At 40.6% G+C, this 25,196-nt stretch overlaps 1 protein-coding gene across 2 annotated transcripts in view; it reads right to left on the reverse strand.

The window, feature by feature from the left end:
* LOC139155887 (DENN domain-containing protein 1B-like) overlaps window positions 1-25,196 on the reverse strand; it is a 241,947-nt gene that overhangs the window by 169,936 nt on the left and 46,815 nt on the right. For both annotated transcript variants that reach the window (XM_070731234.1, XM_070731235.1), the window contains exon 3: window positions 14,231-14,274. In XM_070731234.1, coding sequence (XP_070587335.1) covers window positions 14,231-14,274 — 44 coding nt within the window. The remainder of the gene's footprint in view (window positions 1-14,230; window positions 14,275-25,196) is intronic.

A 25,196-nucleotide genomic window follows, 5' to 3' on the forward strand; every position in this document is an offset into this window, starting at 1 on the left:
GACTAAGTTGAAAAACTGAAGCTCAGCTGAGCAGAGGAGGCGTGGCCAAAGAAAAAATCTACAATCAGTCCTTGAAAAATAGATTGAACTCAACCCATGTTTGGATTCTCCAATCAGCACACTGGAGAAGTTTACATGCTGTGATAGATGGATCACAGAAGTAGTCTCCTCAAATAAAGGGTCCTTTGTGGTGGAGTTCCGAGACAAGCCTGAGGAAGAAGCCCCAAAATTGGCAGTGTTCTTTGCCTTAAACAAAAGCGACTTGAATAGGCCAGAATGAAATAGGCCAGATGAGGCCAGAAGATTACTTAATGGATAACTTAAATTGATAATCCATTTTAGTCCACTTTCTGTAATTAATCAGCATTAAATAATTTGATGGATGATTTCCTATGGGACAAAGACAGGGGAAATATCATTTGGTTCATGATGATATAAATATCACCACCACGATATTTCAGCAGCATCTGGCTGACCATGGAGACTTTTTCAAACATGTCTATGAGTCAAGGTTGAAAGCATTATTCAATGGGACTATTCTAACTCAAAGAAACTGTCTCATAAAATGATGACTTCCTTGATATCAGGGCATTTATATGATGGGAGCCTACAAGATGTTACAGTCTCTTTAACTTGTATACAAAGCTGCTTGAGGCAATCATCAGGGATTTAAGGTTGAGGTACCACCAATCTACTAGTAATACACTGCTCTATTTCTTTATAACATCAGAATCAGGAAAGGGTCTGCCTAAGCTGGAATTTACTTTAAATACTCTCGCGAGTTAGACAACACAATAAAAACGAATACATCAGAGCTGAATTCTGAGAAGACAAGGATCTTGTGGAAGAGCATATTAAATAGGAAATCTGCCTACTTTAAAAAGAATATTACTTCCTTACAGAGAATAAGTTTGATTGTTTTCTATGTACTAATAACTTTATACCTCTATTATTTATTTATTTATTTATTTATTTGTTTGTTTGTTTGTTTGTTTATTAATACATTTATACTGCCACCAGTCTACCAAAAGGGTTTTTATTCCATAATGTGCTCTACATGTGACTATCTTTGTACCAGGTCTTAAAGATGCGGATGCTTACTACAGCATCTGGCCATGCACCTATTACACCAGTGCAAGGCAAATGCTCAGGGTACCAATCAGCTATCACACACAACCAATGTCTGTTGATACAAAATAAAATAATTCTTCCTCCTATATATGTACTATTCGGAAAATTCTTTAGAAAACAACTTTTTTGTATTGCTACTTAATATTATAATAAGAAAAGGGCCAGGCAAACAGTAAACTGTTCTAGTGCAAAAGAACTACAGTGATCCCCCGCTCGTTGCGAGGGTTCCGTTCCAGGAACCCCCGCAACGAGCGGGTTTTCGCGAAGTAGCGCTGCGGAAGTACAAACACCATCTGCGCATGTGCAGATGGTGTTTTTACTTCCGCAGCGCTAGCGAGGAACCGAAGATTGAGGACTCAGCTCGGAAGCTGCACGGGTGTTTTAAAAGGTCTCCGCCGGCATGGGGGGCTTCTTAGCACCCCCCCAAACCTGAGTTGGGGGTTCGGGAGGTGGTAGGAAGCCCCCCATGCCGGCGGAGACCTTTTAAAACACCCGTGCAGCTTCCGAGCTGAGTCCTCAAGCCAAGCGCAGAAGTTAGCCTTGAATCCCTTTGAATCCCGCCGCTTCTGCTGGATACGGGCGATGGGGGGGCGAGCTGCCACAGCCCCTGGCTTCCGCGCCGCTCGTCCCACCCACCGCCCGTATCCAGCAGAAGCTGCTGGATTCAAAGTGCTGCTGGGAGCCGCAGGCGAAAGGAGCTCGGGCATCGGAGCGCGGCGCCAGGCATTGTTCTCCGGACCCCGTCCGCTCAGCCCCGCGGCGGCCCTTTCCCTCTCCAGGCTGCGGGCGGGGTCTGGAGAACAATGCCCGAGCTCCTTTCGCCTGCGGCTCCCAGCCCACCGCCTGTCTCCTGCTGCCCGGTTTAGCCAGGACACGAGCGGCGAAATGACTTGGAGGAATGTGAAGCTGAAACCGGCCGGTTTCAGCTTCACATTCCTCCAAGTCATTTCGCCGCTCGTGTCCTGGCTAAACCGGGCAGCAGGAGACAGGCTTTGAGTTTTGGCTGCAGGGGGAGAAGTAGGACTTTCCTAACTCCCTCGCCCCGCAGCCAAAACTCAAAGCCTGTCTCCAACGCGCGCTACGATCTTCCGGGCGAGCCAGGCTCAGCGGATCAAGGCAGCCGCTTGGGCCGAGAGGAGCCGGCCTTGATCCGCTGAGCCTGGCTGGCCCGGAAGATCGTAGCGCGCGTTGGCTGCACCGGCGGCGACATCGCTCGCTGCTGCAGCCAACGCGCGCTACGATCTTCCGGGCGAGCCAGGCTCAGCGGATCAAGGCAGCCGCTTGGGCCGAGAGGAGCCGGCCTTGATCCGCTGAGCCTGGCTGGCCCGGAAGATCGTAGCGCGCGTTGGCTGCACCGGCGGCGAAATCGCTCGCCGCTGCAGCCAACGCGCGCTACGATCTTCCGGGCGAGCCAGGCTCAGCGGATCAAGGCAGCCGCTTGGGCCGAGAGGAGCCGGCCTTGATCCGCTGAGCCTGGCTGGCCCGGAAGATCGTAGCGCGCGTTGGCGGATCAAGGCCGGCTCCTCTCGGCCCAAGCGGCTGCCTTGATCCGCTGAGCCTGGCTGGCCCAGAAGATCGTAGCGCGCGTTGGCTGCACCGGCGGCGACATCGCTCGCCGCTGCAGCCAACGCGCGCTACGATCTTCCGGGCGAGCCAGGCTCAGTGACGGAAGGCAGCCGCTTGGGCCGAGAGGAGCCGGCCTTGATCCGCTGAGCCTGGCTGGCCCAGAAGATCGTAGCGCGCGTTGGCGGATCAAGGCCGGCTCCTCTCGGCCCAAGCGGCTGCCTTCCGTCACTGAGCCTGGCTCGCCCGGAAGATCGTAGCGCGCGTTGGCTGCACCGGCGGCGACATTGCTGCCGGCTTGGCTTCGCTCGCCGCTGCAGCCAACGCGCGCTACGATCTTCCGGGCCAGCCAGGCTCAGTCACGGAAGGCAGCTGCTTGGCCCGGGATGCTGGGCCGAAAGGAGCCGGGCTTGAAGATCGCAGCGCGCGTTGGCTGCGGTGGCGAGGGCTTGCAATAGAGGGTGGAGGAAGCGGCCATGGGAGAGCGAGCTGCCTCAGGGAGGAGGATCGGGCGGGACCAGGTGGGGGCTGGAATTTCTCCGCCAGGGCGAAGGGCAGGCGAGCGGCGAAGGGCGGGCGAGCGGGTGCTGGGGAGGGCTTCTCGCCCTCCCGACAGCAAGAGGGGGGAGCGAACGGCGTGGGCAGGCGAAGGGCGGGCGAGCGGCAGCGAGGAGTTTGCGTGGGCGGTGGGGAAACTCCTCGCTGACGCCAGCAAGAGGGGGAAGACCCAGGGAAGCCGCTGCCATCTACGCATGCGTGCCCGGCACGCATGCGTAGATGGTATTTTGACTTCCGGGTTGAAAAATCGCGAATTACCCTGTTCGCAATGGTCGGGGACGCAATAACCGGGGGATCACTGTATTTCTACTTCTGGAATCCCACTTCCAAGGGGATCCTCAATACAGTGGTACCTCTGTCTAACAACGCCTCTACTTACAAACTTTTCTAGATAAGAACCAGGTGTTCAAAATTATTTTGTCTCTTCTCAATAATCATTTTCTACTTACAAACCCGAGCCTCCAAAACTGTAACTGAAAAAGGCAGGGAGAAGCCTCCGTCAGACCTCTCTAGGAATCTCCTGGGAGGAAGCAGGGCCAGAAAGGGTAGGGAGAAGCCTCTGTGGGGCCTCTCTAGGAATCTCCTGGGAGGAAACAGGGCCTCCACCCTCCCTCTGGTTTCCCCAATCGCATGCATTATTTGCTTTTACATTGATTCCTATGGGAAAAATTGCTTCTTCTTACAAACCTTTCTACTTAAGAACCTGGTCACGGAACAAATTAAGTTTGTAAGTAGAGGTACCACTCTACATCCTCTTCCTTTGCATTTATAAGGAAGGCAGAGTTTCTCTAGATCTGGCAGTCCCACAGAAACTGAGGACTCCAACCATAAAATGGCTTTATGGGTAATAACTAGCACCTTCAATTAGAATCCAAATTTATATCTAAGGGAATTAAAAGCAACCCAAAGACCAAACATGAGTGTTCAGACCTCTAAATGTAATTCAGTCCTAAAACTCCAACTGCAGAATAACACTAGATGGTGAGATCTGGAGATTAACTAGAGAACTGTAAACCTCAAATTACTCCTCATGCTTAAGCAACAACTAAAAGCAAATTTTAATTAAGAAAAAACAAAAAAGTTATACGTTGTGTTAAATCTCTTCCACTGCAGAAAGAAAACACCAATCCAATTATATAAAACTAATTACAGGTTCATGTCTTATGGAAACAAATCTTTGTTATAACATGAACTGTTTATCCTGCCCCCGTCCTGAATTAAATAAAATATTGTGTACATATTTATATGTGTACATATGCTGATATAGTTTGATCTAGTAGTCAAGACATCAGGCTAGAAACCAGGAGACTCTGAGTTCTAGTCCTGCCATCACCAGCTGGGTGACTTTGATCAAATCACTCTCTTTCAGTCCACCTCACTCCACAAGATTCTTGTTGTGGGGAAGATAGGGAGAAATATTAGATTTCTTTTTTACACCTTGAGTTATTTATAAAAATATTAAATGCAGAATGAAATAAATAAACAAATAACCTTATATGGCTACATATCTTATACTATTATTATAAATCTATCATTGTACCTAGCTATGCAGATCAATATCTTTATTAATTAGCCTACTCCACAGCAAAGTTTAAGTTTTCTTATAACAGTGTAAGGAAAAAAAATATAAAGAAGCTTTCTGTACATACTAACTGAAAACTAGACCAGAAAAGAATAGTTGCAGGACTTCACTGAATACATAGAGAGCTGCTGCAGAAACAGTATCCAAACAATGAACATACACCTGACTTGAAGTTGTTATATGCAGCTACTTCACTACATCCTGTGGTTGGCAAACACAGCAAGACTCAAAACCACCTTCTGTGAGTCATACTGGTATAGAATCTAATTAGGAGGGCTTAGGGTGCCTATAGTAAGAAAAATGAATAATTTATCCAATAACACCATCATATCTTTACATGAAAATAGGAGAACAGAGACAGAAAGGAATCTCACACCTTTTCCTCCAGCTTTAAGATTTACAAATGCATGCTTTTTGTAGGGCTTTAGAAACACCATATGGAAGTTGTGAATACTAATATAAGTGTGGATTGAACGATGGAATGAAATACTAGATCTTATGAATTTTCAGTCTGCTCCCAATTTATATAAACCTTACAAGGCAAATAGCAGCTATTAGCTATTGTTTTAAAATGTGTGAAACACAACAGAAAACAGAAAAGGTACCATGAAAATCAGATAGCAATGAAAAGTCCAAGAGTGGCATTTAATATATCACAATTTTTGGAGAAATGGTCAAGAAAAAATGTTGGCATCCTATTTAAACCATATCAGAAAACTCCTGAGTGTCCCAGATAACATTAAAACACATTATTCAGACAAATATGAATGAAAGCAAACTGTAACCGTTTTGAGATCTGCAACTATGAAAACAACAAATTGAGAAGAAACAATTTCAAAATTTTATGCATGATTACAAAAATAATTTCTGCTAGAACCTGCAGAGAACTTCCAATTCTTTAACCATATTTAACAAATGTCTTGCCTTTTTAGATCTAAGAAATTCTCCCTTTTCCATGATATCAAGTTATGTCAAACATTAGCATCCAAAAATTCCTTCAACGTGTGCAATATATTTCTTGAGATATGCAATGTATCTTTAAATTAAATGTATTTTAATATATAAACACAAACTAATAGAAAGCCTGAATGTACTAAAAATATACTGAATACTGCAAAGGGGTAATGGGGAAGGAACCAAGAAAGCAAAAGCAAAAAAGGATATTAAACTATAAAATTTAGCCACCCAAACAAGAATATCTATTAGCAATGTGGGTTTCTGTTACTGTAGCAAATTACAGATCTTATATTTGTAGCAAGATAAAAAGTAGCCTATTTTTTGGAGTATAAGATGCACCTTTTTCCTCCCTAAAAGAGGCTGATAATTTGGATGCACTTTATACTCTGAATGTAGCTCCCCCCCACCCGCCTAACTAACTTCCCAGGCTCTCTCATTGTTTCTCTCTGCAAATAATGTTTTCCAAGTCCTAAGTCTTTGCAGGGTTTTTTTCCTTGCTCTAACTTGCTCCGAATAAGTTTCTTTCCAGCCTTAACCAGGTACTAACCATGTTCCCAGCTCTTACTGGCTTGCAAGCTCTTTCATTGTTACTCTCTGCAAAGAATCTCTTCCAAGCCCTAAGTCTTTGCAGGGTTTTTTCCATTATTCTACTTGCTCCGAATGTTTCTTTCCAGGTGCTAATGATGTTCCCAGCTCTTACTGACTTGCAAACTCTTTCATTGTTACTCTCTCTGAATAATATTTTTAAAAGCACCAACCAGGGGATAAAATAATGTGCTGAAGCTGACCACACTAAGGATGTTAGCCAGATGAATACCTGGTAAGCAGATTCTTTTCCTTATTTTCATCCCCAAAAACTAAGGTGTGTCTTATACTCTGGTACATCTTATACTCCAAAAAAATACAGTGCCTATTTAAGAAATGTTGTGATGAAAGGCAACCTAACAGAAAGGAGCAAGCAGGAAAACTATTTTAGGAAGCAGGACGATGTTAACAATGCAACTTGAGCATAAGATGCTCTTTTTGCTGAAAGTAAATCAAGAATCCACTCTGAATGAAAATTAACAACCTATTCTAATTTTAAGGATTCTACTCTATCATTGAACAGTAGTTATTTTTGTCAAGTGAATTGATTTTTAAAGATATAACCATCAGTGAATAGTTCACTTTTTTATATCAGCTTTTTTATAAGGCAATGAATATAGACCAAATACAGCATTCAATTTGTTTAGGTTAATGTGCAATATCAAAAATGCTACCCTTAATTAAAAATTACACTTGGTTTTAAAAAAATAAGCATTTTTGTGTTTCACTAAGTAGTGTCAAATATTACAGCTGTACCATAAAAATGAGTAACATATGCATACAGTCTATTAAAATGCACATAATTTATCTTGCTCAAAATGAAAACATATCTAACAAGTAAATCTATTCATCTGGCCCTTTTTCACCCAGCCTTAAGATATACAAATGCATGCCTTTTCACCAGAACATAGCAGCTGGTAATGAAAAGGAAAGCATTCAAATGATCATTTTCACATCATATTCCTTCGTCTTTTCTCCAGTTTCTCCTGTCTTTCTTTGAGCTCAATTCTATTACAAGAGAGCTGTTTCTTAGATCAATTCATATTTCCATAATCCACACTGCTGTTTCTCCCTCTTCTCCCCAGGGTAGACTACCCCCTACATCCAGGACTATGGCTTACAACTGTCATTAAGAACTGTAACAATAACAAGATAACAAAAGAGTTTGGTCAAGATGAGGCTTGCCTATACCATATGCTGATCAAATGCAACATTTCAAACCCATGGAAATGCTATATAAAACAAAATCATGATCCTAGCAAGACTTTGGACTTGCCACCTGTCTCTCCAAATGCAAGAAAAATAATCATTTTTTTTAACAATGTCAACTATATGCTTGCGGTACATAAAACATTTATGTACAAATGATAATTTGCATTCAGGGTGGAAGGATTCAAACTCTTTAGATACCAAAGGATAGCGAGGCCTTCAGGTCTTCAAAAGATTTACTTACAAAAACAAGAGTCAGACCTTAACTCTGTGTATAAAACAATTGGAAAGATAATTATCTGTAAGTTAATAATAAAAACATAATAGTTCACATTAAAAACTGTTATATGTGTATCTTCCTAATATTTTCATAGTGCCATGTGCATATTTTAACAAATGTTAAAAATAGTTTTCTAATCACAAAAAAATCTTCAAGGCTCTTGAAATCTGAATGTATCACATTATCAGATGTCTATGATTCTCATCTAGAAAGTTATAACAAAATGATGGGTCTTTCCAGAATAATTAAGGATAAAATATACAAATAACATAATTCTTGTTTCTCTAGGGTAGTTCCCATTTCCATTTAAGTACAATCCAGTTGAGGAAAGAAAGAAGAAAAAACTGCAAAGAGGAAAAGGGTCTTCAACTGTCCTTCAACTCATGTATTATAAAGCTGAATGGTTTCAGAAACCAAGTTTAGGTATTGTTGCAATTAATCAAAAACAGGAGTGAAATATCCTCACAAACATGCTGAGAGAAAAATTGAGAACCGATGACAGAACAGAAATTTTGAACCATAACTGGACAGCTAATACCTAACCATGGTTATGTATTATATCTTTCAATTAATAAAGTATTCATATTTCAATTTTTTATACCAAGAAAACACTACCTTTCAACTACCCACTTTTCAGGAATTATTCATGTTTATCTTTTGCTTGAAGCCAAAATTCAAGAACAAGTAGCCATCCATAGTAAGTATATTACTGAACATCAGTTCTGCATAGTGATTCTATACTAAGATAAGCAAATGATAAGGAAAGTGTCATATATTCTTCATAATGCATTTGATGGATTCAGTATAGACTTTCCTCCCAAAAGCCTTATTATTGTATAACGTTTATTGAAAAAAAAATCTTGTCATTCCAAGAGCCTTTGTTCCTCTTTAGAAATTTAGTTTCTTTTTCTTTTTTTCTGCAGAGACAATATAAAGAGTATTATCCCTGGGAAAGCAAATCAGATTCCTTCATATAGCATACCTTCACAAAGATAAGGTTGTTCCTGTCACAGAATAATTTTCACAGTGCTTCTCTAGAAGATTAGGACGATGTTTCTCCACCAGAAAGTCTGGTAATTTTGTGTTGGCAAAGGACAATCTATGATAGAAAGGAAGTTCTCTGTCCAAGCAGATTGCTATTGTTCTCTCCTTATTAAAGGGTTAAAGGGTTAAATAAGGTTCAGGAGGGAAGTGTTTTTAATAGGAAAGTGAACACAAGAACAAGGGGACACAATCTGAAGTTAGTTGGAGGAAAGATCAAAAGCAATGTGAGAAAATATTATTTTCTCACATATATAAACATATATCCATTGTAAGATAAAATACAGGAAATAGTATAAGGGCAGACTAGATGGACCATGAGGTCTTTTTCTGCCGTCAGTCTTCTATGTTTCTATGTTTCTTATAGTCCTCACTTTATGAGCAAATCAGCTAGTGCTGGCCAGCTGAATTTGGCTTTCCAGAGGGCGGGGTGAAGCCATTTCCCCCCTCCCCAGTCTTCAAGAAACCATGTATGGGGGAGCAGCACAGGGGGGGTCGTGCATGCATGTGCAGGAGGAGGACATTGCATTATGAGTGTGAGCACATACACATGCGCTATCTTGTGCATTCACGCCCTTTTGCCACCCAAGAAAAAAATGTTTGCCATCACTGTCCTAGAGAAACATTTCTTCTATTCCATCAATGAAGAGACTGCAGTAAACATGTCAACATCTAACAAAGAAGAAATAATACAGTTCTGGGCATAATTACAGGACAACCAAAAAAATTCAAGGTTGTAGCTTGGACAAAGGAGATGGATAATATATTTTTTTTAAAGCTAAAATGATAGAATTTGCTATAATGGCAGAAATGTTGGAGAAAAAGACAAAGATGATGAAGAATTAGCACCAGGTGAAGAGGAAATGCATGATTTTTGGCTGAAACATCTAGTTAACAAGATATTGCAAAGAAGTGAAACTGAAGTTTCATTAACGTCTGGTAAAACCTACCTGATGATGAACAATCCAGCAAAAAGGAGCAGCACCAGGCAACTACAGGAAAATCACCTCTTATCAAGAACTTTTAAATTGCTACTTGGTGTAATTGTTGGTGCAATCTAACATTCTTTAGTTGAAAATAATCTCTTTCCATCTGAATTAGAAAAAAACTGAAAAAGCAAGACCAACTTAAACACAGCATAGGTTGATTATAATAAAGCATTTGATTCTGCCATGCGACTGGATAATTAAGTGCTAGAAATACAGGTCAAGATATTGCAATGTAGTTTGGAGTTGCTCTATCAAAATAACATCAACCACAACTGAGCCCAAAATTTCTGTTACTAAGTGAGTTTTACAACCTTTCTTGGCATAATGAATCGCTACAGTTGTTAAGTTAGCAACATAGTTGCTAAATGATCTGGTTTCCCCATTGATTTTGCTTGTCAGAAGATCACAGAAGCTGATCACATGATCCAGGGACACTGTAACCCTCATAAATATAAGCTAGTTGCCATGCATCTGAATTTTGATCATGTGATCATGGGGATGTTGCAAAAATCATGTCTGAGAAAGAGTCATAAGTCTTATCTTTTTCGGTGCCATTGTAACTTTAAACAGTCATTGAACGGTCCTTGCCTTTCGTAATAACTTGAAAAATCACCTATATCGGCAGGCTTGGGGTCATTAGACCCCAGCTTCTACCCAGTAAATGTATTGAATGTGACAGTATGGATGTGATTGTTCATTTTTAATATGACTTGTTTTAAGATAATTTTTAAAGTAATTATATGCCGCCCCTCTCCGTGGACTCAGGGCAGCTCACAACAAACAAATATAAAACATTTCTAAGCCAATTAATAGAATAATTGGCTTAGAAATGTTTTATATTTGTTTGTTAGATGCCCTGAGTCCACAGAGAGGGGCAGCATATTAGTCCAATTAATAAAATAAATAAATAAAATGAACTGTTGTAAATCAAGGATTACCTGTTATAGGAATCAATAGAAATATAAGAGTTTTTGTATAGTGGAAGACACAGTTGCTGGTGAATAGTAACAGACTGATGAAGGTTAATATCAAGAAAGGAATCTATCAAAAGAGACAAACACCATCCAAAACAGAATTGCTGCTCAACACTTTCCATATATAGAATGAAAGGACAAACAAGGAAAAAACCCCTGCTGCATTTATCGGAGTATAAGATGCACCTTAGTTTTTGTGGAGGAAAATAGGGGGGGAAATTCTGCCTACCAAGTATTCATCTGGCTAGTGTCCTTTGCTGCTTTTAAGCGGGTTTAAAAAACAGCTTCTAAAGCACAGCTGATAGAGAGAAGCAATGAAAAAAGCAGGCAAAGTACGAAAGATTGCTTCATTCTTACCACCTCTTTAGGGCTTCAAAAAGCTACATTCAGAGTATAAGATGCACCAGATTTTCAACCTGTTTGAAGGGAGGGGTATACATTTTATATTCCAAAAAATACAGTGCTTATAATTAGAAAGAAGGAACATGAATGGCTGGAAGAAGAGAAATGAACAGATTTATGTGTGTTGTGGAATATCATATTTTATCCTGTTTCCCTCAAAATAAGGCATCCCCTGATAATAAGACCAATCGGGCTTTTGAGTACATGGCAATAAGGCCAAGTGCTTATTTTAGAATTTAAAAAAACATAAGACAGAGTCCAAAATGCTGCATTGATGTTTCTTAACGTTTTAAGTGCATCTGAAAATCATGGAAGAGAAAATAGGGTTTTAGTGACTAAGGATCCAACATACTTCTCTGTATAGTTATTTGCCTACTCACAGTGAAGGAGGAAGAAAGAAAAGGAAAAAGTTAACATGAACTTTAAGCTAATTATTTTGGGGATGGGGGTGAGAGAACTTGAACTTCGGGACCTAAAGAACAAACCTTTGAAAACCAAGCTACTACTATTTTGACCTTACAAGTGATATTTTGACCAAGTATTATATAAATATTTGCAGGACACATAAAATGTATGGATCCATATTATATTAATTTCAGATGGTAATTATCACAAGAATAAAGCAAAGCTAATTATAATTTTTAAAAAAGAAAGAAATACAGGACATGCAGTAAATAAATATAAATAAATACATATTAGTTTGCCTTATGGAAATCAGAAATCTACATGACTACTGATGACTACTGATATCCAACAATCCAAGAGTCAGGAAGAAAATATTTTTAAATTTATTACAGAAATACAGAGACTGACACTTTCAAGAAAACTGAAAAGAAGCAGGTATAATTATAGGAAAAAATACTGGCTGTGCATGCCTTGATTTTAGTTGCACCTTTTAAACTTTTTTTTAAAAAATTACACTTTAATAAACTATAAGGTGCATTTATATAATATGACCACTTTCTCATATTATATGCATGATACATGGTCAGCTACAAGGCCTCTTCATCCTTCATGTTCTCTTTGTGCTAAAAATCTATATCGACTTTTCTTCACCACTCAGTTGATGGTAGACAGTAGAAGGACACATATCTACCTTGAGCAGAATAATAGGAGAGGGATTAATCTCTGTTTTACTCCTTCTCCCAAGCAATTCTATGAAAAAAATCTTTTTTTCCTGTTTTCAAGAACTGTATCTATAGGGCTTCAAAGAAAAATCTACCTTAGTTCTTAATTAACACAGTAAGAAATAAAATATTAATTGCAAATATAATACATTTGTTATACATGTAAGCCCAGTGTATGAATATAAATGAACTGCCGTATGCCTTTGAGATTAAACCACAATTAAGGTAGTAAGGCGAAAAGTAACAAACTTTGCACTCAGTCAAAGATAAATTAATTTCATGAAGTTTCTATCTGCTGAAACAGAGTTCAACTTCTATTACTCTGTGAAAAATTGTAAAAAAACCCACAACAATCCCAGAATTAAAATTTAAATTAAATTAAAATTTATGTGCTTTTATGAATATTTGCTGTTGATAATAATAACCAGTTTTGTTGGTTTTAATGGAACTCACATTTGTGTAACTATGCTCGGTACAAGAAGAACACAACTGCTGAGTTGTAAACCACTCTGGGAAACATAGCTCTTATATAAATCCCAATATTAATAATAGAATTAAAGACAGAATTCAAGCTGTTGTTTATATATACCTTATTTTTCTGCAAGTATCTGATATTCTTCAAAGCAAAACTGAAAAATATGCTTGAACTACTGAAATTAAGATTTTATTTTTTAAGAAGTCAATTTTATTAAGTACAAATTTGTATCCACGCTCTCATAAGCAGAGGTTGTTAAAAATAATAATTTCTATCAAAAATGATAAAAAAATTAAAAATCAGGAGAAGCCAGCGTAAAATCAAATTTTTAATTTCTATCATATTTTTTAAATCTAATGTTTACATAAATTGAACTGAATTGAATCAGGTTACAGATTATTGCCAGTGTATTTAATAACTGACCTACTGTAAACTAAGAATTATAGTTTGTAAGTTTCAAAGGGATTCTGAATCTATGGGTCCTCAGAACTCAGATTGTACACCTCTGATACATATTTTATGAAGTGAATATTACAGATTTCTGGGGGGGAAAGGAATCCAAAACCATTAATATTTAGCTATTTGGCTTTAGGTGTAAGACAAGGCTTTAAAACTTACATTATCACATTATCATCATGTGACATATCACCACTTTTTTGCCCTTTGCTAAAACAGGGATAGGTGTATATATATATATGGGCCATGGGCCACAAGTTTAACACCATGGTGTAAGACAAATTGACATGGTGCCATCCATAAATGTCAGTATTTCTCAACCTTGAGAGAGTGAAGATATGTGGACTTCAACCCAGAATTCTGGAAGCTGAAGTCCATACATCTTCAGGTTCTCAACATTGAGAAACACTGGTGTATGACATTTCTATCACCAATGGGATGAGCTATCATGAAACATTGTCATAACTGATCTGATTTATCTGTTTTGTGTGAATAAATATGCCTAAAATCACCACCTGAGCTTATTGATAAAGTAAGGCACATGGTGGCAATTATAATGTTTTTATATCAATCAAAATTACACTAATGTAGTCCACAGGAAGGTTATTAATAATAGTGGGGAAAACAATTCCATCAGAGATATATCCACACATACATTCATGGCCTTAACTTAATAAGACTATGAAAGTAACTAATATCCTGTGTAATGTTTAATGCAGCAAACAAATTCTAATAATACAATCAGCTGGTGAAAATTCTCTTACTGCTATTCCCAAACAACAGTATTTCTCCAGCTCAGTAGAAAAGCTGGTGTAGAGACAGAAATGATGTTGATATTATTATTGTTGTTATTACATTTACTACTCTGTCATTTTAAAAGGATCAATCTCACATGTCTAACCTGGTCTCCAAAGTCCTCCGGGAACTTCCACAAAACCACAGGATCTGTAAATAATTGACAGGCAGCATTAATCAGAGGCAAAGAAGCAGCATCTTATAGTAGAGTACATTAATATTAAAGAAGGCCAATGTTGCTTTAGGCTCACGAGAGATACTGTACAAAAATGTGTCTAAGAAGAAAATCCTAAAGTATTCAAAATATGTTCTAAAACATCATATTGTAATTATATTTACATACTTGTTAACAGATCAGTAGGCTATTATATGCTTATTTTACCCAATGCTTTTTAACTGCACAGTTTTTCAATGTTATTTAAATTATTTGCCCAACTGTTTAATTTATTAAAAACAGTTAGAATTAGGGAGAAATGGATTGCTTACTAATGCCATAAGTACTACTTTATTCTTTTAAATGACCATCTGGATTTTTTCCTCACCTTCTAACTTTTGCAACATTTGGGATTTTGGGAGAAGATTGAAGAAAACAAACAAACATATCAATAATTGCATCATGGCACTAATTCATGCATGCATACATTTGCTTTTGTTCCTTCTTCTACCACTGAAACTCCATTGTAAGTATATTTAAATGCTGCATCCATTTAACCATACAATCTTTTAGATTGGGTGTGTTGCATGAATGTTTGGATTCTCATATTTTACTAATACAGTAATTTATAAATTATGCCTAACCAATGTTCAGTATTACACATTATAAGATTTTCAAAGTCAGATACACCTCTCAGCATTCCCCCTTCTGGATTTCTTTTATTCCTGCATTGCTTCATTGTATTTCAAGATACTGCAACCAATTAAATGTTGAAGAGCACTGTGTGGTAAGAGGCATTATTATATCACATTGTAATGTATAAAGAAATTGTGATTGTACTTTGTTCATTTTTATACATTTATTACTACATCCTGTCATTTTTATATGCATCTGAAACATAAGTATATTAAATTAGATAAAAAAGACAACTAGACTCTTTAGAGTAACCATAATAATTCTAACTACAACTTAAAATGCATTTAACTTTTAATAAATATTTAGTAAGAAAATTATTTCATTATAAATTAAGTGGGAAGAAAAATATTACATTATTTTTTTTCATACTACTTAAAGGAACAGAAAGGTCACAGAACTCTACAAGTATTACAAGGACATTACCTATTCATGTCAGAGCACATTTGCTATATAGGCTATTATTAGAAAATATAAGCAACAATGAGGTATTTCAATGGGAAATTATATTTAATTTCTTCCACATATTATACTTAGAGAAAATTGGTATAGGATGTTCCACTCTTGGTATCGTATTCCAATTCTGATTATTAAAATGAACAATTCATTTCTGAAAAATTGTTGAAATTGTAATTATCAAATCAGATTATTATTTTCTATTTGGTGGCAATCTTTTAGAGCCCATCCATTCCAGAAACTAGTAATAATTCAAAACAAATCTTAAAAGTTGTTTGCCCTTTCAAGAGTTGATGAGTGAGTACTACTTGTAAATTAAAACTATTTTTATCCTCATGTAAAGTTAACCCTTTTGGAAGTGTGGCCTAATCCCCAAAGCACTAAAAAATGACTAGAAGATCACACCGAATTTCTGCAACCAAATATTCTTCGATCATAATTAATTATGCGTGGTAGTGTTTTAGATCCATCTTCCAGAATAATTTTAATAGACAAATTATTTATGTTCCTTAAGAACTATGTATATGTTATTCAAAAACAATAGTATTCTACATATTTATAAAAAACAAAAGATAATTTAAATTATTTTTACTGGATGAATTTATTTTGTGTTGGTAACGTTTATTTTTTCTTGACTTATTTCTGGTAGTTGTAATCTACTACTGGTGGACATCAAAGCCTCAAGAATTATGGATTTTTTCATAGATGGAAACTGACAAAATTATGCAGCACTGCCGTGAAGTAGATGGGTAGGTGGGTGAATGAATGGCTGGGAGGGAAGATTTACTGACAGCTGGCTGAGCGGATGGAGAGCTCTGCCGTGTTGAACTGCCTATGAGCGGTGCAGCGATTGTGTCTTTTGGGGAAAGCGCCCAAGGTTCTGCTTGCAGCTACTGTACCTTCCAAAGCCATGCCTCTCCCCACATTGTTTTGAGGCTCAGTCAGGAAGTTAGCCTGTCTTGCTAGAGCCATAAACTGAGTGCTGTTAGTTTGGCATGGCTGCCATGACCTCAAGCCATGGTGGTCTCCTTTGGAAGATGTGGAATGGGGTTTAGTGCTCATTTAGGCACTGACTAGGGTGACTTTGGGCCAACACAAAGAAAGAGGGGATGAAGACAAGGGCAAGTGGAGGCGCTCTCAGCCCCATAGCAGCAGCCCTGTGGAAAGATTGGGTTATGCCAGTTGGCCTTGGTGTCCCCAAAGGGTGGAATATCGAGCAACCTCTCCCTCTCTGGGCATTAAGTGATGTGCCGGTGCCTGGAGGCTGTTGGGGCCTGGATGGGTGTCAACAAACTTAAACTCAACCCAGACAAGACGGAGTGGCTGTGGGTCTTGCCTCCCAAGGACAATTCCATCTGTCCGTCCATTACCCTGGGGGGAGAATCATTGACCCCCTCAGAGAGTGTTCGCAACTTGGGCGTCCTCCTCGATCCACAGCTCACATTAGAGAAACATCTTTCAGCTGTGGCGAGCGGGGCATTCGCTCAGGTTCGCCTGGTGCACCAGTTGTGGCCCTATTTGGACCGGGAGTCACTGCTCACAGTCACTCATGCCCTCATCACCTCGAGGCTCGACTACTGTAACGCTCTCTACATGGGGCTACCTTTGAAAAGTGTTCGGAAACTTCAGATCATGCAGAATGCAGCTGCGTGAGCAGTCATGGGCTTTCCCAAATATGCCCATGTTACACCAACACTCCGCAGTCTGCATTGGTTGCTGATCAGTTTCCGGTCACAATTCAAAGTGTTGGTTATGACCTATAAAGCCCTTCATGGCACTGGACCAGATTATCTCGGGGACCGCCTTCTGCTGCACGAATCCCAGCAACCAGTTAGGTCCCGTCAACTAAACAATGCCGCTTGGCGGGACCCAGGGGAAGAGCCTTCTCTGTGGTGGCCCCGGTCCTCTGGAACCAACTCCCCCCAGAGATTAGAATTGCCCCCACCCTCCTTGCCTTTCGTAAGCTACTTAAAACCCACCTCTGCCGCCAGGCATGGGGGAATTGAGATTCCCTTTCCCCCTAGGCCTTTACAATTTTATGCATGGTATATCTGTATGTATGTTTGGTTTTTTATATTAATGGGTTTTTAATCGTTTTTAGTATTGGATTATTATTGTACGCTGTTTCATGATTGCTGTTAGCCGCCCCGAGTCTTCAGAGAGGGGCAGCATATCAATAAGTAAGTAAGTTAGTAAGTAACTAAGTAAGTAAGCCAAAGGGAAGCGGTAAAATCAATTTTTATTCCTTTCCTAAATATGCCATTTCCTTCACACAAAATAGCCCAGCAACCGAGAGGAAGAAGGTGGTAGCATTTCTGTATGCTCCAATGTGGCACTCTCCCCTCAATGATAGTAGCCACCACTGGCCCCTTCTCCCTCCTCACGCAACCTGCTCCCCGTTCTGAGAAGGTACAAGTCTGTGCAGGGCCAAGCGGCTGAAGTGCCCCTAATATTTTCTCTGCACTGGCATAACTGGATACTTTTTGTGATTCCACCTCCTTCATGGGCAGCTCAGCACCAGCTGACATCCCTTCATGTCAGCTCAGGAAGGAAGGAAACGGGGAGGAGTAGCCACCATAGCTACTGGATGCAGAGAGAGAACTCCCACTCTCCTGCACAGCACAATAGGCTACTCAGCTCATTGCGCAGTGGCAGCAGCGAGAGAAGTCCCTATAGTTCCCACCACTGTGATCTCAGTGCAGGAGGGTATCCACATGTGTGTGCGTATGTGTGCGAAAGAGATGAGAGAGAGGAAAAGGGAAGAAAAGGGAGAATGATAGAAAAATGAAAAATGGAGGAAGAAAAAAAGAGAGAGGAAAGAAACATGGGAGAAAGAAAGAGATGAGAGAGAAAATATGAAAGACAAAGGAGAATGAGAGATAGAAAGTAAAAGACAGAGAGATGTTTTTTTAAAAAAATAGAAAAATGGCTCTTTGACCATTTAAGGCTGCAGACCCCTGGGTTAGGCAAACACCATGGTCCTTAATTGCACTTTTTGGTCATTAAAAAGTAAACACTGGTTGTTAAACAAGTCCATTTACACCAATGGGCATTTTTATTGGAAACCTCAGTCAGATGACTGTGGTAACTGGTCATAAGTGTGTGTATTTGTGTGCACGTGCACACACAAGAGTGCATACACAAGAGCATGCATATTGCTGTCAAAACTCTAAAAACAGGTCAAGTAGTTCTGACAAGGTCAGTCATAAATTTAAACACTTGCTAAGCAACCAGCCATTAAGTAAAGACCACTTGTATTTGGTTTGCCTTAAGGGTACAGAGCTGTATGGAATCTGGTTTTCTTTAATCTTTTGGGGAATTGCAAAAGGTCCAGATGCAAGAATCCTTGTAGAACTAGGATCTTGACCACCTAGCCACACTTGCCCAGTCACGTGACCATGAAGCCACACCCACAGTCACGTGTACCTCAAGTCTCACCCACAAAATAAACCAAGCCCACAGAACTGGTAGTAAAAAAATTCACAACCCACCCAATTTATACCCATCTACATTTACTGCTACTGCATAACCACTACCTGCCACCACCCTACCCCCCCCCCCCCCTGTGTCTCAAACAATCAAGCTGGCAGGCAAGAATTATAAATGGGCACAAAAGAGTATGGGAGTCAACATGGGGCTTGAGTCTGGCCACCTTGAGGCTTGCCACAGCAATTGCTTGAGGCAATGCTTTGGTTAATGCTGGGCCTAAAATAGAAACTTGGGGACAGGCTGAAACTATTGAAGCAGTGGTGGGTTACTACTGGTTCAGTCTGGTTCACATGCACTGGTGGAAGAAATTTTTCCCGGTTTACCAAACTGGTAGTGATGACCGGCTTGCCATGCCCCCAACCAGTTCCCCAGTTGCCACTGCTTGCAACTGGCAACGAACCCTTCGTGCATGCACAAAGGCTTTGTGCATGCTCAGAGGTTCAGTACCCGGATGCAAAACACACAACTCCGATGTGACGCACACACTTCCAAACCAGTAGGGAAAGTTAAAAAAAACCCACCCCTGCGTTGAAGGCTGCCACCACCAAGGAATGCCACTTCAAGCCCCATGTTTTGGGAAGCCACATGCTGTCTAGTGCCCATTTACAGGATCTGCCTTGTAGGTCATAACTCTCATTTGTTGGGCTCGAGCAATGATCTGCATTGTCCTCGGCTTATGATGGCAACTGGGACTGCTAGGATTTCAGTCACTAAGTAAAATGGTCACATGACATTATGCCTTATGACATCGCTTAGTGTCATAAATCCTAGTCCCAGTTGCCATTGCAACCAAAGAATTACCTATATTACTTTCTAGTTTTTCTTAAATCGTTAAATATTTTAATTAATTGGATTGTTGTGACTGTTTTTACTTGTTGTGAGCCGCCCCGGGTCTCCGGAGAGGGGCGGCATACAAGTCCAACTAATAAATAAATAATAATAAAATAAATAATAGTTTCAAAGAAGACAAAAGAAGTGCATAGTATTAATCATATACATTAAAAAGAATTATTCTAGCTTTGAACATTCCTGTACTTCAAATTAGAATGTTCTTGCCATTTCATGTACTGTATTTCATGTGAAAGGTACATATTAGAAGCTTTGAGTATTAGTATCAGACATATCCAAGATTAGGAAGGAATCTTAGAATCTTATCTCTAAATAGATAAAAGCTTTGAGAACTTGAATAGATGCTAGCACAGGAAAGTACGAGAAAGCAAGCAATATTGGCCAGGCACCCATCATAATCAAAAGAAAGAACAGTTCAAAACATAGAAGCATAATGAAAAGGATCATTTTGAAGAAAATATTTGCTATATGACTTTTAAAATGAATCAGATTAAAGACACTATGTAAATATCCATATTAGTTTGATAGCATACTTTCATGCAAATCACCAAGAAAAGGCATTTTTTGGTACACAGAACATACCAAATTTTTATTCTTATAACTTAATATGAAGCCTATTAAAAGAATATGGCCAAAAAAAGTATATACATATGTTCACATGTTCTTATTAGAGTGAAAATATTAATTATTTTGCTTACATTGTTTAAGAAATAGAGAACACTTTAAAAAAAATGAGAAAAATCCTGTTTGGGGGAAAAAACTTATCTCTTAATTAAAAGATTTCTGATACGGTAAGTAGAATGTAGGTAGCCAGTAGTGGATTGTGAACTAGGTGTTTGGCAACCTATTCGCAATTACAATCTGGTTGCTAAGTTCAAAACAATCATATGATCGCTATTTACATCCAGCCTTCCCTGTTAGCTTCCCCAGAAAGACAATAAGGAAGCTGGCAAGGCAGGTCATAAGTCATTGTGGTAAGTTTCTCCCATCCATCATCTCCTACAGCCTCTCTGCATGTGTTCTGTGCCTTTTCTGCACCCATTCATGATCGTAATTCCTCACACCATCCCCAGATCATATAGAGCAGTGGTTCTCAACCTGGTGGTCAGGACCCCTTTGGGGGCGAATGACCTTTTCACAGGGGTCGCCTAAGACCATGGGAAAATACAAATTTCCCATGGTGTTAAGAACTAAAGCTTCTATTCTGGCGTCTTGGAACATATTTTTACAATCTGACCAATCTGGCGTTTACAGTGGGGGTGTCCTTCTGACCATCCTTCCAATCAGCTTAAAGCTTTGTTGGGAGAATTGGCGCTAGACTTATGGGTGGCAATCACCACAACATGAGGAACTGTATTCAGGGGTCACAGCATTAGAAAGGTTGAGAACCACTGATATAGAGTTTCTCACTTAGTCCCTTGCAACTTTCCCAACTGACACTGCCTATCTAAATATAATCCACACAGCATCTTTCATACATTCCCTCATACTTTTCCTGAGCTATATGGCACATCTTATGTATCCCCTCACAGCCTTTCTGAGTAGCATCTTTCATACATTTCCTCACTCATCCTCTCATCCTATGCTTATACTTTTAAAGCTACAGTATTTTAAAAACTGTTGGTACCAATGATGTTTCTTTTTTAAAAAAAATCTGAGAGTAGTTTTGTAGAAATTTTCAAGGGGGTTCATACTAGGACAAAAGAATATACTTATTCCTCCCAGTAACATTTTTAAAAATATCACTGAAATCACCTTATATAAGTTTCTATTTGTTCTAAAATGTATGTACAGTCAAGTAACTTTCCCATCCCTACCAAAATCCATGAAATGTTATTTCTTTTAACTTTTCTAATTTGTCTAGAAATGCTAACATCTGAAATATTGTCACTGTGTATCTTTTTTGCCGTTGGGAAAAAAAATCTGAGCTATCATTTGTCCACCTTGTACCATGAATCTCTTTTGCCCAATGTGGTGTTAGAGCATTTCCACGAATAGAAAGCCATTTTCAGCTTCCTGGGAACATGAAAGGAAAGTCTTTTTCACTGCAATGCCATTAGTTATGCCATAAAATGAAAACCTTAATCGGGTGAAAGTTCATTGCACAGAATGCGCAGAGATGAAATTGAACATGCTATGCTTTTAGCCTGACTACAAAATGAAGGATTTAGAGGAAAGGATCCCCTGCTCATCTACTGAGCTAACAATTGGGCCTCTCAAACATCACTCTTTTCATCTTCCCTGCAGGTTACAGGGATGACCTACCTGACCATTTTCCACAAGAAAATGACAACCAAATTTTTCTAGAGGCCATTTGAGTTGTGATGCCTAGGGGACAAGTAATATATTTGTTCGATTGCTCATTGTATTTTTGCTTTTGTATATCCTATTTTAATCATGTTTGTAAGCTGGCACGGGTTGAACAGATTTGGAGGACATAAAAAGTAATAAATAATGTAACGGCATCAGCAAAAGTGAAACAAGAGTAAATAATATTCATAGTTATGTATACTTTAAAGTGCAAAAGTGAAATTTGATTCCTCAAGACAAGATCATGCCCGAGATAATTCAAGCAAACACTATTCTCATACCTAATAAGTATCCCTATAAAATATTATATTACATAACATATTGATTAAAGAAATGAACTGTGGCAAATATTTTAACTATCAATTCACGGTTGTACAAATTTTAAATTTTGTTAGTTTCAGAAATGAAATGTGCCATTTCTTAATGTATTTCACATGTTGAATTCAAATCTAATAATGAAATTTGTTAGTTGGCTCTAGTTTTTATGCAACAAACATTTTACATTTTACAAATATAGGTAATAGGCAAATAATGTGCCCAAACTTAATACATATATATAAACACATATACAGCGATCCCTCGTTTATTGCAGGTGTTACGTTCCAGGACCACCGCAATAAATGACAAACCGCGAAGTAGGGACACTATATTTACAATGTAAATATAACAAAAAAATGTAAAAAACATGGCACCCCCTCCCCGCTGATGCCACTTCGCCCCTCTGCCACCCGCCCCTCGCTGTACGCTCCTTTTTACCTGTGCCTTAAACCAGGAGAGAAGGGGAGGAGACGGGGTTGGTGGTGAAAGAGAGGCTTCGGGCACAGCAGTCATGACCAGCAGCAGCGCTCCATCCTCGCAGCTCCTGCGCTGGGCTCTCCTCCTCCAGAGCGATGCCGGATCTTCCACCAGTACCATGTAAATGGCATTGCCGGGCTCAGGCAGCAGGGCAGTGGAAGAGGAGTGAGGAGGAGGCAAGGGGCTTGAAAGCGGCCACCCGCGCAGTACAAGGTGAGCGTGGTAGTCGGCGGGCCCCTGCCGTCGGGGCAGCAGGGGCCCGCTGACATCAAGCCCGGCAACGGCGAGCAAAGCCGGCCGCTGGGGGAAGCGGCACATTTGAAAAGCTGCAGCTTGGGCGTGGGAAGAAGGCGGTTCAGGGTTCCTCTCTCTCCCCCCCCCACCGCTGTCGCCTCTCCTTCTGTGGGTTGCTATCCCATGGCAGAATTCCTCCGTGTGGCCTCCTCTCCTTTCTCCCCCCCCCCCAGTTCTCTCAGATTCTGCTCAGCGCCCCTGTCTATCGGATTGGAGTGGAGTTGGGCAGTTTGCTGAACGTGAGGCCACAGGAGGCAGCGGCCTACTCCACTGCAGATGCACTGAAGCCACAAAAGGTGAACCGTGAAGTGGTGAGGGATCACTGTATTTTTATTAAAATTAAGCAGATTATATTTGCAACAGTGAATACATGAAATAATCTATTGCATATGTTTATCAAGAAGAACTGAATTAGTAAACAAGTTTAAAATGTTCAAAAGTTTAAATTTCTCATTAATCTTGTCTTCAGTTTGTGTCCCTTTTGCTTCTCTTGACTTTTATATTCAAGGAAAGGATTGTCTCTTACAATGGTCCAACAGTAGTCCGCAAGCATTCATAGGCTCTATTTACATTGGTATCTTTTTTTCATAGCTGCAATGTCTTGATGGAAGCGCTCCCCATGCTCATCACTTATTGCTCCATAATTTGATGGAAAGAAATTCAGATGACAGTGTAGAAAATGAATTTTTAAGGACATGTTACAACCAAGACTTTTGTAGGCCTGGATCAGTTTTTCAACCATTTCCTTGTAGTTTGCTGCTTTATTGTTTCCAAGAAAATTTGATGACATTGACATGAATGCTATCCACGCAATCTTTTCCTTGCCATGCAACAGAGAAATAAACTCAGCATCATTAATAGGTTCACAGATCTGTGGGCCAACAAAATACAGTGGTACCTCAAGATACGAACCCCTCGTCTTACGAACAACTCGAGATACGAACCTGGGGTTCAGAAAAAAATTGCCTCTTCTTACGAACTTTTTTCGTGTTACGAACACCAAACCCGAACTTCCGGGTTCGGCTTTCAGAGGCTGCTGGGAAGCCCCGCCGCCCGGCTGTCACCTTTTAAAACAGCCGGGGACTTCCCAGCAGTCTCCCGAACGCCGAACCCAGAAGTTCGGGTTTGGCGTTCGTAACACGAAAAAAGTTCGTAAGAAGAGGCAAATTTTTTCTAAACCGTTCGGAGGCAGCTGCGAAGCCGGGCGGCTGTTTTAAAAGGTGACAGCCGGGCGGCGGGGCTTCCCAGCAGCCTCCGAACGCCGAACGCGGAAGTTCGGGTTTGGCGTTCAGCTTCGGGAAGCTGCTAGGAAGCCGCCCGGTTGTTTTAAAAGGTCACAGCCGGGCTGGGGGGCTTCCCAGCAACCTCCCGAACCCCGAACTTTTGCCGAACTTCCGGATTCAGGGTTCGGGAGGTTGCTGGGATGCCTCCCAGCCCGACTGTCACCTTTTAAAACAGCCGCGCGGCTTTCCAGCAGCCTCCGAACGCGGAAGTTCGGGTTTGGCGTTCGGCTTTGGGAAGCTGCTGGGAAGCCGCCCGGCTGTTTTAAAAGGTCACAGCCAGGCTGGGGGGCTTCCCAGCAACCTCCCGAACCCCGAACTTTTGCCGAACTTCCGGGTTTGGGGGGTTGCTGGGATGCCTCCCAGCCCGGCTGTCACCTTTTAAAACAGCCGCGCGGCTTTCCAGCAGCCTCCGAACGCCGAACGCGGAAGTTCGGGTTTGGCATTCGGCTTCGGGAAGCTGCTGGGAAGCCGCCCGGCTGTTTTAAAAGGTGACAACCAGGCTGGGGGGCTCCCCAGCAACCTCCCGAACCCCAAACTTTTGCCGAACTCCGGGTTCGGGGTTCGGGAGGTTGCTGGGAAGCCCCCCAGCCCGGCTGTCACCTTTTAAAACAGCCGGGCGGCTTCCCAGCAGCTTCCCAAAGCCAAACACCAAACCCGAACTTCCGCATTCGGCATTCGGAGGCTGCTGAGAAGGCCCGCCGCCCGGCTGTCACCTTTTAAAACAGCCTGGGGGCTTCTCGGCGGCCTCC

The sequence above is a fragment of the Erythrolamprus reginae genome, unplaced genomic scaffold (genome assembly GCF_031021105.1).
Source record: "Erythrolamprus reginae isolate rEryReg1 unplaced genomic scaffold, rEryReg1.hap1 H_8, whole genome shotgun sequence".
Lineage (NCBI taxonomy): Eukaryota > Metazoa > Chordata > Lepidosauria > Squamata > Dipsadidae > Erythrolamprus > Erythrolamprus reginae.